Here is a 16,921-nt window from a genome sequence, read left to right on the forward strand (position 1 = left end):
GAGCGTCTACTACAACAGTCACAAAAAAGTCCACACCTATGCAACTCCTTGCAACATGCAACTAACCTTACATGCAACTACTCACAACTTTTTTTTTTTTTTTTTTTGCAAGCCAAGGAGTTGTATGGCCTTGAAACCGTTTTGTTGCAAGGTGCGGTTTGGCCTTAAAGAAAGAATTGTATTGACAGTAGGCTAGACCATAATACATTTTACATTTGTGTATTTTAGAATATAGATTGCAAATAATTTCAGTACAATACAAATTAGAAAATCTCAAACGTGTGCTTTTATTTATATTCACTATTTGTACATTTCAGTTTTCATATACATTTGAAACATGTACATTAACAAACATGATAAAAACGATGCACAACCAACCAAAATCATTCTATTAGACAAGATGAACACATTTTGAACTGTGGTTTAGAGAAAAATAAAATGTTACTTAAATGTATGTTTATGGACCATAAAACAAAATGCTTTACATTGTAATTAATTTCACACAGAAAAATAAATACACTTTGGGAGTGAAGAAAGATGCCTTTATAACCACTGTTAGAAATAAACGTAAACAAAATAAATTTAATTTTTGGCCTTCATAAAAAAGGTAGTCAGTCACAAACATAATTAAATTTCCCCAAACGGCTTGAGTAGCACCAGTATACATAAGTACAACCAAGGCATATTCAATGTATACTTACACTCCTGAGGAAACTGGGATGGAGGGGCCAGGGCAAACAATAAACATGTGCATGACATTGAGGTTTAATGAAGTGCAAAATATCTCCACTTGTCCTTTGATAGAAATGTATAGTACGTGCATTATCAAATTGGGCTTAGTTTGTACCAGACTAACATTGTACATGTATAACACATTTTAAACCAATGGCACATGTATTTTCACCACATGACTTGTCAAGCAAAACACATTTCAGAATGCATACATTATTACAAGAATAAAATCAGCTCGCAAAACGGTTTCTCAATTAGGGCCTCATTAAAGGAAATGTTATACCTTCCCTTTTACACAGTAAAATCCTCAGTTAATTTTACCCATTTGGTTACATGCGTTCAAACCGCACCAGTGCAATTCCTTGCAACATGCAACTACTTGCAACTATTATCCTCAATAGCAGTTGCAAGGAGTTGCATTGTTGTGGACTGGTCTTTATAGTTAAAAGAACAAGAGGGTTTTACGGTGTTCCTTCGTTTCTCGGTTGAGTTCCACTTACGGTGCAATAACAATAGCCTCTGGCTGTTTGTACTCCACCATGGGGATGGAATGGAAGGAGGGTTTATGGCAAGCAAGGTGCAAGTACAAAAAGCCAAAACCACAGTGTGTGGGTGTGTGTGTGTGTGTGTGTGTGTGAGAGAGAGACAATGTTTTCACATATTATTCAGTTCCATTAGAGTCTGGTCCAGCATCTGGTGCATATCGAGGTTCTCTTCTTTAGCATGTGACAGTTTCTCTGTGAGAACATTAAAACAACAACATTAACTATCACACTAACAAGCAAGATGTTTAGCATGCATTAATACCAACAAGCAGGGCAGGCATAGCCTGGCGGGCCATCCCACATACTGCGTTCACTCACTCATTCCTTCAGTGGTTCCCAAACAGTTTAAAAAATAAAAACTTTATATGGATTTATTTTATTTTGTAATTTCTGAAATGCTTTGAAATTGAAAAGAACTTCAATAGTGAAAATAGCTCATCTTAAACTCATGCTTTGTGAGCCTGTAGATTGGCCATTTTCACCATTTTTGAACATAGGCTCAGACTTAAATATATATTTTGGGGGCCAGGTAGACACCAAATGTTTCTTTTGGTTTAAAACATTTGACATAACCACTGATCGAACCACCGAGAAATGGTCAACAAGAGAAAAAAAACTTTTCAGGGGGATTAAGGTCTGATAATTGCAAACAAGCAAACCATGCACACTGATTACAGTTTACAACAAAGCGTTGCCTATACATGGAATGCCTTGATAGAATATACACTAGATCCATAATCCATAGAAATCTATCTATATAATGCAGCATTGTGTTTTAATATGTTCCGTCTAATGTGCGTACTTTAATAATCCCTGATTTTGAGGGCACTTTAAATACTGTGGTGTGTACACAAGCAGCAACACAATATCTCAAGCAGAACAGGCATCATACAATGCAAACAGTTTTCCCTAAATATGCTCAGATAGATTGTCATTGTTACAGTATACACATTTATACACATGGTTAAAATTCAAGTTACTGTTTAGTCCTCATTCAAGACCAATCTTAGTTCATTAGTGAGAAGACGGTTTTTCTCAAGTTGCTGGTAGAGAGGATCTTTGCAGTCAGAAAGCAAGTAGAAAGTGGGAAAGAAAAAAAGAAGATTCAGTGTAAAACAGGAAGAGAGCAGAGAATGTACCATACCTTTTGGCACCTACCTCATCTGTAACATGTCAGTGTAGAACCACCCCCCCATGCTGAGCACATTCAAACCAAGTAAAAAGAACAACATCCACTTATGGCCCTATAAGAACTTGTATTACTAAAGCTGGTATTTACTTAGTTGTATGCCTGTGACTCAACACTAGCAGGTCAGCCACTTTCAATGCACGACAACCAAGCACCAGGTAAATCAGGCATAATTTATATTTCGTCATATGCTTCTCCCAAAATGATTTTTAACAACAGAAGAGACCGGTGAGTGACAATGAAGTACGGCAAGGTATAATTTAGGCTTAAGCAACCGGAATGTATAAGACATTAATGAAAGTTTTGAGATAAATACTTCTACTTGAGGATGTTTAGGTAAATACAACAATCAACTATGTATAGGTAAATAATCTACTATCTAGAGCAGTGGTTCGCAAACATTTTCATGTCAAGGAACCCCAAATTGACAATTAGCCTGCCGACCCCCATTTGAAAAGATATGCCAGGGACCCCCATATAAGAGAAGACTTTTACAGCTCTAGCAGTTTTTCTCAACCAGTTTAATGGAATTTCTATCTCTGGGACCCAATAACTTGTAAAAATCAATTAGTTTAACTCGCCGAGCGTACAAATAAAAATTTGGTACACTGGGTTACAGACCCATAAAGGTCCATTTGGTTCCTAACTATCATTTGGCTGGGGACCCCCTGGAACTCCCTCAAGGATCCCTGGGGGTCCCCGGACCCCACTTTGAGAACCAATGATCTAGACTCACATGCAGCCCCCACCTTCACGTATCGGAATACTGATATATTATTTATTTCAGCTTTTCCAATTCCAAATATGTAAACATGACAGTCCGCTTTATTTACTTCAGTCTATATTTGTAGCTTAATGACTAGTACTTGCCTTTTTATGTGCAATGTATTTGTATTTAAGTTCATAAAGTTAACATAAGAACATAAGTGCATTTGAAAATAAACAAAGTTTTAATTTTCAAGATTTCAATTCAAATTATTATTTTTTTTGCAAAAAAAATAGCAGATCTCGAAGCTCGTTTAGATCAGCTATTTTTGATCTGTATATGCAATGTGGCCCTCTGGAGTGAGTGTGAAAATATAGTGGCCCTCATCAAAGTTGCCCACCCCTGCTCTAGAGTATGATATCGTACCATATACATAAAATTCTATATAGTCATATCAGCAGTGGAGAATCAACATCTGATAATAGTTCTCAGCCACAGGCACTCTGTATCTGTGACTATAAACATAAGACAAAGTTGAGACCACAAAGGAAGTTGGCTCAACTGTGTTTTATACTCGTTACTACTTTGATTTCAATGAATACTCTCAGAAGAGTGCCAAAACAAAGACGGCGAGGCATTACTCATGACCATATACCTTTAGACGGGCAAATGGATTCCATTTCTCTGGAATATATGCGTTTTAATGAAAGAAGAACCAGAAAGTGTAAATCTATAATTTATTTATATTAATGACAGGATAGTGAATATTAGTGATACTGTACAAAGATCATGAGTCATCATCACTAGTGTCCCAATGGATTCAAACAATCTGTGTCATCCTACAGTACCTCGTCCACCACCCAGAAGAGGCTAAATTGATCCTACAGAAGTCTAATTTATGCTTCTTGCAACGACAATTTATCCATTTGGAAATACTGTATATCACTCCAACGGCATGTCGCACGACACTTCTTCCACTGAAGCACAAATTAGGCTATGCTGCACTTCATCTTCCCTCTCCATTTCCAACCATTACGCCACCTGACCACATTCTCAGTAACAATCCCAACGCCAATTCGTGCCTTATGCTTTTCAAAACATTTCCAATGTCTTCTACTCCTGCCACAATACTAAAGGTGTTGAAAAGTGCTAGCATGCATCAGTTTTAAATCATGAAGAGCAGTCGCTAAACTCGGCTCAGCTTCTCTCGAGTACATGTAGTTTCAGCTACTATGGTTGCAATGCCGCTGCGAAATTGAGAGACTATACTTGGAACCAGTAAACAGTCTTCAGTTTCACAAACAAACAATGAAATGCATAACTTAAAATCAAGGGCTTCCTGGTTTTATTTGAGCCATGAGAAAATAGAAAATAGAAAGTTCAAAAAAAGAAAAAGGACAGATTAAAGAGATACAGCTTACATGGAAGGAAAGGACGTTTATTTTACACAACGCAGAAAGATTCTAAGATTCTGTACAAGAGATGGGATCCAACTAACGTTGACATGAGGTGAAAACATGAGGACAGGAAAAAGAAAAAGACAGAGAGGGCTGGGAAAATGGAGAGCAGGCTGGAGAGAGCGGACAGATGCCGCTCAGCCGGCAGGAGGCGTCTTTGATGTGGAGTAAACAATTTATCTGTGTGGAAGAGCAGAAATAGAGTGAACCAGGGGGCCTTGCTGGTGAGAGGGGGCAGTGAAATATTGAGATGCGCACCACAAATCAACCCAGAATGTCGATACGGCGGAACCACAAGACACCTCTTAACCACTTTGAAAATGTTCACCTGTGTAATAATGTCATGCCCAGAAAATGGACGCCATTTTAAAAGTGGAGAGATGCATTGCAGCCTCGAGATTCAATGCACAAAGTCAAGGTTGGAACTTGGAACAACCCATCCTTGATTGTTGTTAAATTGTGTGGAGAAGCACACGTCATTCTTAAAACGGGGAGCCATGTTTGTGAACTGAAGCTCAGATGGAGAGTCCAGCCAGGATGATGGCAGATCATGACATTTCAACTGACAAATTGATGCAACAAATACTGATGTAACAAGAAAGGGCCTCCAAAAACATACATGTGTCCTTTCTTCCAGACAGAAGTAGAACTTGTTAGTAGTCCAAACAAGAGACGGAGTTATGCTTGATAGAGAGGGATTAACCCTTATCTACAAGCATAATCAACAAGACTGTAAATACAATCTAGTGCATTTCAAAAGAATCCTCACATGCTGGAGAGCTTTACAAAAATATAGTCAGTAATTGGAAAAGTAAAGAAGGAAAATGCCGAAAGAAAAAGGGGAAAATGCACAAACTCACACAATGAACAATGATTACTTATAATTTAAAAAGTAATGCAGTTTAAACAAAATAAATGAAGACCCGCCATACTGTCTTCTGTTCAAACAAGGACTGAAACTGCTGACGCAATGCAGCATTTCTTCACAGCTACGCTCGTCAAGAAGGAAGTATGAGAATACTCCACTTTCTCACGATTGTTAAGGTTTCACTTTTGGAAATGGTGGTCGTACTACAGACGTCATGCTATTACAGCCGTGTCTTTTAATACACCACCTTACTATTATACTAGACCTATACAAATTATGTTGTATGTTTAGCTAGCTGAACAGTCTCAAAATTGTAGGAACAGAGACAGATGGAAAAAGGGATTATAATGAGCGTATACACGAGTATACAGGGAGGACATGAGACGGTGAACGTATTCATGAGTATACAGGGCGGACATGAGAGGGCGACAAGTGCAGTTGGATGTAGAGGGGGAAGTGGGGGTTGGGTGTGTGGAGAAAGGGGGGGGGGGGGGGGTGACAAAGGGCACACGCAGGCAGGAGGAGGTGGTGGAGAATTACATGGAGGTCATGTCGTTGAGGGCGTGGTCCAGCTCCTCGCTGATGGCCTTGTACTTGAGTTTCTGGGAATACAACTCATCTATTGGGGTGGCAGGGGGCACAGGTGAGGTGAGGTGGTGGTGGGAGGGGATGGCAGCATACATGGAAAGGAAGGCGGTGAAGGGTGGAGAAACCAGGCCACAGAGAGAGAGAAAAGATACACAAGCCATGACAGGCAGACAAACAAAACGGGGAAAAAAGAGAAGGAAGTTATAGCAGAGGATGACAGAATAGAAGTGTAACAGAGGGAGGCCATGGCAAATTCCTACACGCGTCCCCAGGAATGTAGCACCCATTTCCATAGCAAAACAGCTACCGCCTCGGCCTTCATAATTACTGTGACAGCCATGTGAAACATTCTTCTACCCACACATGATTTACCTTCACCCCTTGCCCTAAGTCAATAATCTACCAGTAATACTGCAGATCCTGATAAGAGGTAAACATATCGTAACACAGTGAAGCCGTAACTCATTTCTAACTAAGGAAACAAAAAGTAAACTATCAGCAAAGTTATAGAATGCCACAGGCAGATTTATAGATGGGTTCGAAAAAGAACAGCAATGAATATAAAAAAGGAGGAAATGGAAAAAGGTTCTGAAACAAAGAAATTAATAGGCTTAAGTGGGAAATCTTTGCAGAGACAAAAGAAAATGACGACAACCACTTACCCAAATATCATCAATGTGACTTAACGTAATAACCATTTGGAAACATGAGGAAAACATGAGGAAAGTTCTACAATACCATTCTGAGGCAAAAATTAAGAAAATCATACCTTCCAGGTCATCAATGGTCTTCTCAAGCTTGGCTACTGATCTCTCAGCGAACTCAGCACGAGTCTCAGCCTGTGGTGGTGGGACAGATTTAATGAGAACTCCTGCACGGTGTCATTCTGATCCTACAGTAAGTATAGAATAACATGGCCTCTGGCCAGCATCTCCAGATAAGGTCCTGGGAAACTTACTTCCTTCAGCTTGTCTGTGAGGACCTTGATCTCCTCCTCGTACTTATCCTCCTTCTGTGAGTACTGTGAGACGAAAAGAGTAATACGAGTCAAACACATGAATGGCTATCTGTTGGCGTATTCTCATATATTGGGGAAGATGAGCGCTATGAAATAACAGGACGCCTGCGTGGCACTCCAGGCTCTTTTGTTCCCTAGCCACCAAGGACATGGAGGAGCTGAGGGGTTCAATGGGCATGCACTTGTCTACAAGGCACACATACCTTCTCAGCCTGGGCCTCCAGTGACTTCAGGGTGTTGGTCACAGTTTTCAACTCTTCCTCAAGCTCAGCGCATTTGCTGGTGTTTTAGACAAGGGGAGGGGGGATCAAGTGCCAAGGAATAGAAGAAGGATGGGAGGAAAGGGTAACAGGGGGGACGAGGATATACATAGACCAGGGGATGGACACAGAAAGGGGACAGGAAAAGTAAGAAAAGGGGTAGAGGAAACAAAACAAAAAAGTAAGAACTAGGGAAATTAAAAGTGGAGAGAAACCCAAAGTGCCCCAACTGGGCAGGAATGTGACACAGATTTTTTAAGTAGAGTCTAAAGTAAAGATAAACATGCTTTAGTATAAAAGTTCTTGTTGTTAATATATTAGAGTCTCTAAATATGAGCAGTTTCATTGTTGCACAGTTCCTGCCAAGTTAGGTGTGAAAGAGTCAAAGATGCAGAATAAAATAAATGTAAAAAAGTATGAATAAGGAAACGACAAACAAGTGCAACAAACAAGACATGAGATTTCATTCAGCGAGGTGAATGAAAGCAAAAAGAGGAGAGACTACCAAAGATGCATCTATCGTTATGTCTGCAGTACCTTTGTGACAGATGAGTCTAGCGATTTTAGGCTGTGCTCCAAAACTCGGAGCTCTTCAGCCGATCTCCGAGTCCGTCTTGTTAGTGGGTGTGGCATACAAAGCCATTCAAACCACAGTGTGCAAGCATGCAAATGACCAGCACATGCAATAAGAACAAAGGGCACATTGCACATATTGAGAACAGGTCTTTGTGTTATTGTGAATGAGTTATTACAAAATCAACTGTTAAAAAAACTCAGTATCCATGCAGGTTAGAAGTGTTAGATGTGTGCAGAGGTCTTACCCCTCGTTGAGCTCAGCACGCTCTTCTGTGCGCTCCAGCTCACTCTCAACGATGACGAGTTTACGGGCGACCTTTAGGTGCAGCACAACAAGTGTTACAATACAGTCAATACACAACAACGCGTATTAATTTAACTCTGAGAGTGTACAAATGTACCCGAAATGGAGCCTTACGGTTCCATTTGGGTGCATTTGTACACTCTTAGTAGTTAACGCTCCGATTTTATTATTAACATTTGTGTTACAGAGCAGGGAAGTATTTGATGTGCCGATTGAGTTACGGTATGTACAGTAGTGTGCAGGTTGGCATGTATACTTTGTGATTACAGATGAAAAGACTTAAATCTCTTTAATATTTATGATTGTAAGCATGGCAGCATGGGGCGGCTCCTGTAAGGCTGCCAACATCTGGGGAACTCGCCTCCTCGTATTTGCGGTCAGCCTCCTCAGCGATGTGTTTGGCCTCTTTAAGCTGGATCTCCTGCAGCTCCATCTTCTCCTCGTCCTTCATGGCCCTGTTCTCAATGACCTTCATGCCTCTGTGGGAGGGACAGACAGGCAGGAGGCGTTAGGAGTCACCTACACTCATGTAAAAAAAAGCTGTAACTTAGTGCGGATCAATGCAGCCGGGCGGGCAGAAGGAACGCAGGTGGGAAGATGCCCGACAGCCGACACAGGGCCTCCCGGAGGACACACATTAATACTGGGTGGTGAATCTTTAATATGCCCTTCCAAAGTCATCAAGGGCTGACAGCTTTCCCCTGAGGTAGGGGATATAGTATAGCTTTTACATTTGAGAGATCTGTACGCTGTCAGACTCTGCTACTGTGACGGCATAAGGCTCTGCTGCACAGAGGGGCCGTTTGTATCCAAAACAAAAGCGAGGGGAAACACAGCCAAAACATGGCCTATTTATCCACAGCATCCCAGTCTGCCGCTGAATGCGGCTCATGTTTGTTAAAATGCACCGAACAGTCGGTGAGCTGCTTGTGCAAATGTGCACAAAGGGAGAACAATAAAGACTAGAGATTCCAAATGTTATGTCCGTCTGTCTAAAACAGGGGTCTTCAACAGGGGGTCCGGGACCCCTAGGGGGTCCTCAAGAGTTACTACAGGGGGTCCTCCAAATCTTTGTGTGATAGAAGCTTTCTTTTCTCCTTCTTTTATATTAACCACTTGAACCCTAGCGTCCATATTCTGGGAACTTTAGCCAAAAATAGCAGATCTACAAGCAAGAGGCGTCGTCTATTTATGGCTTTGTTGTAGTGGGGAAAAAGAGCAGACTAAGTACAGAGTGAAAGGTCAGTCAAGTTTATTAGGTAATGACGGCTCAAGTGGTTAAATATCTGAAAACACCAATTGACATGAATCCAGAATACACTGATTGTGCTCTCAAACAATGAAACTATATGGAATCAATGAAAAGGTTGTGGGGGTCCCTGCTTCAGCTCTCTCTCGACTAAGGGGTCCCTGGCCTGAAAACGTTGAAGACCCCATGTCTAAAAGAACCCACCTCTCGCTCTCATCTGCAGCCTTCTCCGCCTCCTCCAGCTTGGTCAGGGCGGTTGCCAGACGCTCCTGAGCACGATCCAACTCCTCCTCAACGAGCTGGATACGTCTGTTAAGGGAAGCGACATCGGCCTCAGCCTGATGAGGAAGAAGAGGAGGAGATGAGAATGTTAAGAAAGGTTGTAGACAAAAACAAGATCAGGGTTTTTACGCTCAGATATACATACATTGGTGTCTTCACAAAAGGTGTTTTACAAAACATCAACGCAAAGAATGCAGGCGAGTTTGATTTTTTTCACTATGCCTACAGTATACACGGTCAAATCCAGTGTGCGAATCCTGGAGTCCTTATTGGGCATGCCATTATAGGGACATTTTCATTTAGTTTAATAATAACGTTTATTTTTAAATAGGTAAAGTATAATATAGGGCTTAAGTGGCTAAGAGTTAAATTAACAAACACTCCAGAGTTTACAGTGCAATTGAGGTCTCTGATGTCATTTTTGGCCCTGAGCTGAAAGTAAACATTGTTAAAATGCCTCTCAATGAGAATCTCTAATGAGAACAACGTCCCAGGCTGCAAGAAGGTTGAATACCTAGCCTCATTAGTCAAGGCCCTGGAGAACAAGGCTGGGGGCTATTCAACTGTACTGTTAATGCACACACAATCACAGATTTGTCCCAAGGTGACGCGCCAATGTGTTTTATTCTGCAATTTACCCGATCGCGGGTGTAAGCACTAAGTACTGCAAGTTAAACGTAAGTTAGGGAACTAGCATTTTATTGTCGTCAAGAGACATAAGAACAACCACAATAGCTAAAAGTGTGCTCAACGAGTAATTTTTTATGAAATAAGTCGTCTGAACACTGGACCAGTGGAAACCTGTACTGCTTCTCTCCATTACTGGTCTGCAGGCCTGTGTATGAGACCTGTGGTAAGAATGTAATATTTAATAGAAAATGTTTGTGAGGCAACGCAGTCCACTTTAGTATGTGTGTGTTTAGTTTAAGAAGACAAACTCCAAGGTCTTTTCACTTCACTAGCCAAGAAACTCATTGTGTAAAGACTTGAGTGTGACTTGAGTTTGCAGGGGCAAAGTGCACCAAGTTGTGAATAGTGACAAAAGAGACTGTAGTTGAAACCAGTGAACCGCAGATAAATATATCAGCTCAAACCCTGCCCCAAAAACACCCCATGTTTGCTTAAATCTACTAAAGGACAGGCCATATATTGAGTTTATCAAGAGATAAGATTATAAAAGCACTGCAGATATATATTTAAAAAATAAATAAAAGCTTTTCTAGATTTGTGCATGGTTTCTCATGGTAGGAAGTCAAGTCACCAGTGCCACTCTTTGAACAGAACACCCCTTGTCCTTATATGGGCAATTTATAGCTTACACAGCAACAAACTGGTTCCTCAAGGCATTTCCTGGTGAGATCAAGTCGTTTAACTGCAGAACAAAATTAATGTTGACAGGCAGTTGCACGGCAACAAAAAAAATGCATTGAGGACTGTCTTTCGCAGCAGGGTTGAAACTGATCACTTTACCCTGAGCTAACGTTAATCTGGGCAACAAAACCATGAGCTATGGTGTATGAGGGACTGACATACACCGTTGTACGAGCCCTGCGGGGTAGACATTCATATTCCCCTATGGAGGAGGGCTGCTCGCCTCGCATCCCCTCCAAATATAGCATTATCTACACGAATACAAAAATGTAAACAATTGAACCCCGCAGGTCACGTTATAGAGGATGATACGCGCAGGTGAATTGCTTTTTAAAATAATGGCAAACATGCTTACGTCTTCTCTGCTTTTCCTCTGCGAGATCAATTCTCTTTGTAACCTCTCGGCTCTCTCTTCAGCACCGTCTGCCTGCTCTTGCAGGGATTTGATCTTTCGTTTAACCGACTCCACCGACGCAAGTCCAGCCATTGTTAACGCTAATAATAAATTATAATAAATACTAAAATTGGTTGCTACTGCAGGATGCCCGTGTAAAACTGACAGACATGTGGCGAAAAACGACGCCTTGGAATGTCCTGTGTTGTGTGTGCGTGAAGACAGGCTGAACAGTGCGCCAGCTTTTTAAAGACGCACTCGACAGTAGCAGTCATTTCCACCGGAAGTAACAATGTTTACGCAATGAATCTTTTTAGTATTTTTCGTATGAATCATTGTGATGTTCGCGCAATAAATACGAATGAGCGATAATTGATTATCAACATAATATTGTCACTTTAATTGCTAGGACGCGCCCAGCAGTTATTATTATACTAGTCTACTGTGAGTGAGCATCCATCAGCTCTTATGGATTTATGGCAAGGTTTCTTTGGTTGAGTTACAGCGCTCTCTGCCGGACATGCTTGAGCAGTACACATGGCTGGTGAAGATACTGTAACACCAGGCCCGTTCAATGGATAACCTATTGGTCGATCTATCCATAATGCAAATTGGTATGCAAATCTTACTTTAATAGTTGTTTTGACCTAAACAGCCCACATTTTGACTGTCATCTTGCACATTGATACATTGTTGTTTGACATGTCATTGTTTGTCATATATATAGCTCAAAAGCTGCCTATTTGTAAATGTTAGTGAAACTTGGCCAAACTATAAAGCCTAGTGGTTTGACATCTGTAAAGTTGATGTTTTCACTCATGTTTCCATGAGGATTTTAGTATATATATTTTAATAGCATATAGTCTAATATATTTGTAGGCTATAATCTAGCAAGGGTTCAGATTGTTTGAGATCTGTAGAGTAAATTAATTATTCATTGAAGACTTTTCAATAATCTGTCTAAATAGACATTTCCTTGAGGAACTTCATCCTGTCGCAAGACGCGGCCACAGCCCCGAAATGTGCGCTCTATCAAGACCATATAAAGCAGTGCGCTATATTTATCCTGGCGCTCCGGGAAGACTGTGGTTTGCTACGTTCTCTTTGCTCAGTGATATCTTATACTCTAAACAAAGAAAGAGTTCACAAGTTCACAACTATGGAAACTATCTACAATTTCTAACCCAAATAAATAAACTAAAAACCAACAACTTAGATTTGTTTTTAGATTTTGGATAGATCCATACATTCTTTGCGTCGATTCATGAGTGATTGTGGAGCAGTGCCACAGTGAACAGTGAAATGACAACTCAACAATAACATGACTTGCTGTCAGAAACAAACAATGTGTCATATCATATTGACAAACAATGTATTGCCAAGGATGGGCAGGTGTGCAACACCTAGGCTACACCCAGGTAAAGCATCCCAATACAGAGGCGTCAATTGTGGCAAGCTATGGCAGCTGCCATACCTTGGCTACAGTGGGAAAAATCAAATACAATTCCTAAAATAAATTCATCATGCCTGTTGCTAAGGTATGGCAAAATGACTGGTGTGAGGGCGCGCGTGCGGGCAAGACACCAGTCATGTTGCCATACCTTAGCTCTTTTCTGAACTGACGCCACTGTCCCAATAATAAAAAGACAGATCCAAGTCCAGTCATGTTAATGCTTGCTGTCGTTTCCACAAACTCACAGTGACAACAACAGGACGTGCCAAAGATGTGAAGAAAAGCTATTAAAGTGCAGGAATGGTGGTGATTTTTCATTACTCACGTCAGCGGCCTTCTTGTCGGCCACCTCAAGCTTCTCCTGGGCGTCTTTAAGAGCCTCGGAGTACTTGTCCAACTCATCCTCAGTTCCCTTCAACTTCTTCTGCAGAGCTACCAGATCGTCCTCAAGCTGAGGTTGGCGCGCGTAGTGTTTTAAGTGCAGTACAGTTTCAGAGGTGACCAGCGTGGAAACAAGAGTGCGTGAGGCAGCAGGGCGCACAGGGCGCACAGAGCGCAGACAGACAGACAGAGACAGACGGACGGACGGACGGACAGATGGAGAAAGAGAGAATGGAGACAAAAAGTTAGAAGAACTCATGCAAAGTGGAATGGATTACCTTGGCCGCCACCTCCTCGGCGGTCAGCATCTTTTCCTCGGCCGCCTGGAACTCCTCAAACACTTTATCCCTTTCGTCTTCGGTATCGCGTAATTTCTTTTCCAACTCTCTCATTTCATCCTCTAACTATATACATGCATATGAAGAAAAAGTCATGACTTGCTTAATTAAGTAGGATAGTAGGCTATACGTTTTTAAATGACAACAAAACATGCATTAACTAAACAGACTATAGCCTATTTACTCTTCACTATCGATCAATTAAGCTACTACTATAAATAATTAAACTAACAAATACTTATTATCATTCATCAGTAATCATTCACTTTCACACCACCAATTGGCCAGGGCAGCTGAGAGGATTTCGAATATCCCAAAAAACCAAGAAAAATCGCTTTAATTCTTAATTTTAAATCCTTATTTGGAATCATCGGTGACATCAATTAATCCATATAGGAGACGATCCATTTAACCGAAGTGCTGCGGCTCTCAGCCACCGGTACTCCTGCTTTTTTTTATACGGTTCTTTGGGACGTTCCAAAAACAAATGCCGACCTGTTTGCTTCTATCCTCGGCGGCTTTCTTGTCTCCCTCAGCCTGCTCAGCTCTGTCCAAGGCATTCTCCTTGTCGAGCTTGAGCATCTGCATCTTCTTCTTGATGGCATCCATGGCTGTTTATTTTTTGTTGCTGCACCAAATAACCGAGGAGAAATCGAGGAGAGGAGGTTTCGAGCGTCTGTGCCGAACTGAACGCAAAGCTGGAGTGCGAGCTCTTCCTGGCTGTGCCCTGTCAAATATGTACTTTCAAGGGGGGGCCACTGGATTCCTTTGGACATCCACTACTTTTTTGGAGTGGGCGTGCGCGGTGCCTTCAGCGTGCCCTGGCGTTTTTTTAAGGATCAGCCCTGCGATTCGTCGTTCCCAGACATTTGACCGCTGATATGCCTATATATGGGGTGTGATGGGCAAGCCAAACAGCTCCTGCAGGAAGCCTCCTTATTCCTAACGGAATAAAAGCCATTGAATGGCTTGAGCGAAGATGGGGAGAGTTAACTTGAGGGCCACTGACTGGATGCATCGTTCTGTTTATCTCAAATGTAGTAGTGTAACAAGTTGTTTCCAAATAGCAAGTTGGAGGTTGTCTTTATTCAGCATCATCTATGGCAATTCTATTTACAGCATCACTTTATCCTTCATTAGGTTTGGGTTTCATGCATGTCATGTCCTACTGGCTGTCTTTACCTTGTTATCAATCTATGTCACCTAGGGTGACTCGCCCTACCATTCAGCTATTTCTCATTTTGGGCCCTGACAGGCTGGGATCTGCACCAAGAGAAGCCCTGGTCAGGCTTTCATCAGCTTGGAGCTACTGTGTGTGTGGAGACACTTCCTCAGGGATGTGTTGCATTAGTCCAGTAAAATAGCTTCCGTCAGTGAGAGGCTGAAGTCAAAGGGGCCCTAGAGTCATTGTTCACACAGTTTGAGATATGTACGGTAGGGAGGTGTGTAGCCTAGTTAGGCTACCTGATAATGTACAGAATATTCCCCCTGTAAACTGATGATGTGTGGCTGTTGCTGAGTAGCCCTTTAGGGACAGTCAAATTAGATGGATTTGTAACGCAATTATAGACGCCAAGCAGTTGTATGTTGGAGAATAGATATGTTAAATATACTCTAAACGTTTAGGATGATAATACACTAATCCACCAATCAATTGATAATTGATATTGTGTTTTATTATTTTTAAGAGTGGAAGACATTCTGTTATATGGTTTATAACACAAACATTTTAATGCCAGTGTGATAAGACTACATGGGTTCTTACAGAGCCTCTCCTGCTCTTTACAAAGATTGTCAAGCAGATATTTTTAGTATCGCCATCTTAAACAGCTGCCTTGGTCAGTAAAGTGGCACCTAGTCTCTGTGCCAAGTGGCCAGGGCCCACCGATATGGGATATGCCCTGAAAATAATCTACATAATGTAGTCTACCTAATGACGTGTCTGTTTCTTAGATCATTACATTAGTAGTACAGCCTACAGAAATAACTATCAGCAATAAGAGTGAGCAATGTTGGAACCCATTTGGTAAAAAAAAAAAAAAAAAAATTGTTTCTTTTCTATTTGCCTCTGGCACCACCTCCTTTTTTTGTAAACAGAACTTTGTTTGGCTCCTTTCTTAGTCCATTTCCTCCCAGGTTCTTCTGTGTTTATGTCTACTATTAACATGTTTAAGGCAGTGGTGCTGAGATTCACTTTTGAATGCCACAGCAAAACAAAGGTTTAGAACTGATAATCCTGCAAGCACCTGTTGTACCAGACATGCATTTGTTAAAAGTACACTGATAATAGGGGCGAAATGGTGGATAGCCGGTTGGTGTGTCAACCAAGTGTACTGTACTGTCATGAAACTGCATCTTTCCCTATGCAATCTTCTAATAAATACTTCAATCAATCAATCAAAATCAGTGGTCAGGGCATCCTGGGTTCGATTCTGGTTGGGGATCTATGTTGTGTTCTTCCTCCACTCTGCCCTCTGTTTTCTGTCTTTCTGCTGCTCTATTTCAGTGGTTGAACATAGCCATATACAACGCTGAAGAAGGCTTCACGCCGAAACGCGTCCGTTTGTTTCTGCTGCTCTGCAGCTTACCTTGACCAACTAAACTTAAAATAAAAAGTGCCTTAAATGGACTTGTCCGAGAGTGCTGGTGTTCTCTTTGAGATTTCTTGTATGACTATTTCAGTGGTTCTCAACCTGTGATGATTAACCAAGAGGGTGGGGCGCCCGCTGGCCTGGTGGTCAAGGCACATACCACAATCTAGGCTTTGATGCCTGCTGGCGTCGCCGGTTCGATTCCCAATCTGGACGATCTTTGCCACATGTCATTCCCCATCTCTCTCCCCATTTCCTGTCAGTCTACTGTCCTATCAATAAAGGCATAAAAAGCCCCAAAAAACAAATCTTTAAGTGTATAGAGGGTATCTGCACATTTCTAAAGTGACAATTTAAGGACTTTTTAATACCTCTAAAATGACAAATTAAACATTGGCCAAATTGTCAAATATTAGAACTGTTTCACAATAGAACTGTGTTATACAAAATGTAATGCCTCAACTCTTTGTGCTCGTGGATGGGGGGGTCCCCAGTTAAAATATGCTTATTTTTGGGGTCATGGCCTAAAAGGGTTGAGAGGAAGGAAGAATAGCCCAAAATACAGTATATATTGTCAAATTCAGACAATAAAGACTTTGTTGTTTCTCTATTATTTTAC

General features: G+C 41.3%; 1 protein-coding gene across 4 annotated transcripts; it reads right to left on the reverse strand.

Moving 5' to 3' along the window:
- Positions 1 to 372: 372 nt before the first annotated feature.
- Positions 373 to 14,374, reverse strand: tpm1 (tropomyosin 1 (alpha); the record flags this gene model as incomplete). Of its 4 annotated transcripts, none has more annotated exons than XM_080737636.1 (9): positions 373 to 1,469; positions 6,855 to 6,924; positions 7,044 to 7,106; positions 7,307 to 7,382; positions 8,185 to 8,255; positions 8,605 to 8,722; positions 9,697 to 9,830; positions 13,318 to 13,443; positions 14,207 to 14,374. In XM_080737636.1, the coding sequence occupies 9 exons, from the start codon at positions 14,318 to 14,320 to the stop codon at positions 1,387 to 1,389; spliced, it is 855 nt and encodes a 284-aa protein (XP_080593762.1). In that variant the 3' UTR covers positions 373 to 1,386. The 4 variants fall into 4 exon arrangements, with proteins under 4 accessions (XP_080593762.1, XP_080593764.1, XP_080593763.1 ...); XM_080737638.1 differs by lacking the exon at positions 7,307 to 7,382 and adding an exon at positions 7,901 to 7,976; XM_080737637.1 differs by lacking the exon at positions 13,318 to 13,443 and adding an exon at positions 13,652 to 13,777.
- Between the last annotated feature and the right edge of the window lie 2,547 nt (positions 14,375 to 16,921).

Source organism: Nannobrachium achirus, assembly GCF_963921795.1.
Source record: "Nannobrachium achirus genome assembly, chromosome: 11".
Classification (NCBI taxonomy): Eukaryota; Metazoa; Chordata; class Actinopteri; order Myctophiformes; family Myctophidae; genus Nannobrachium; species Nannobrachium achirus.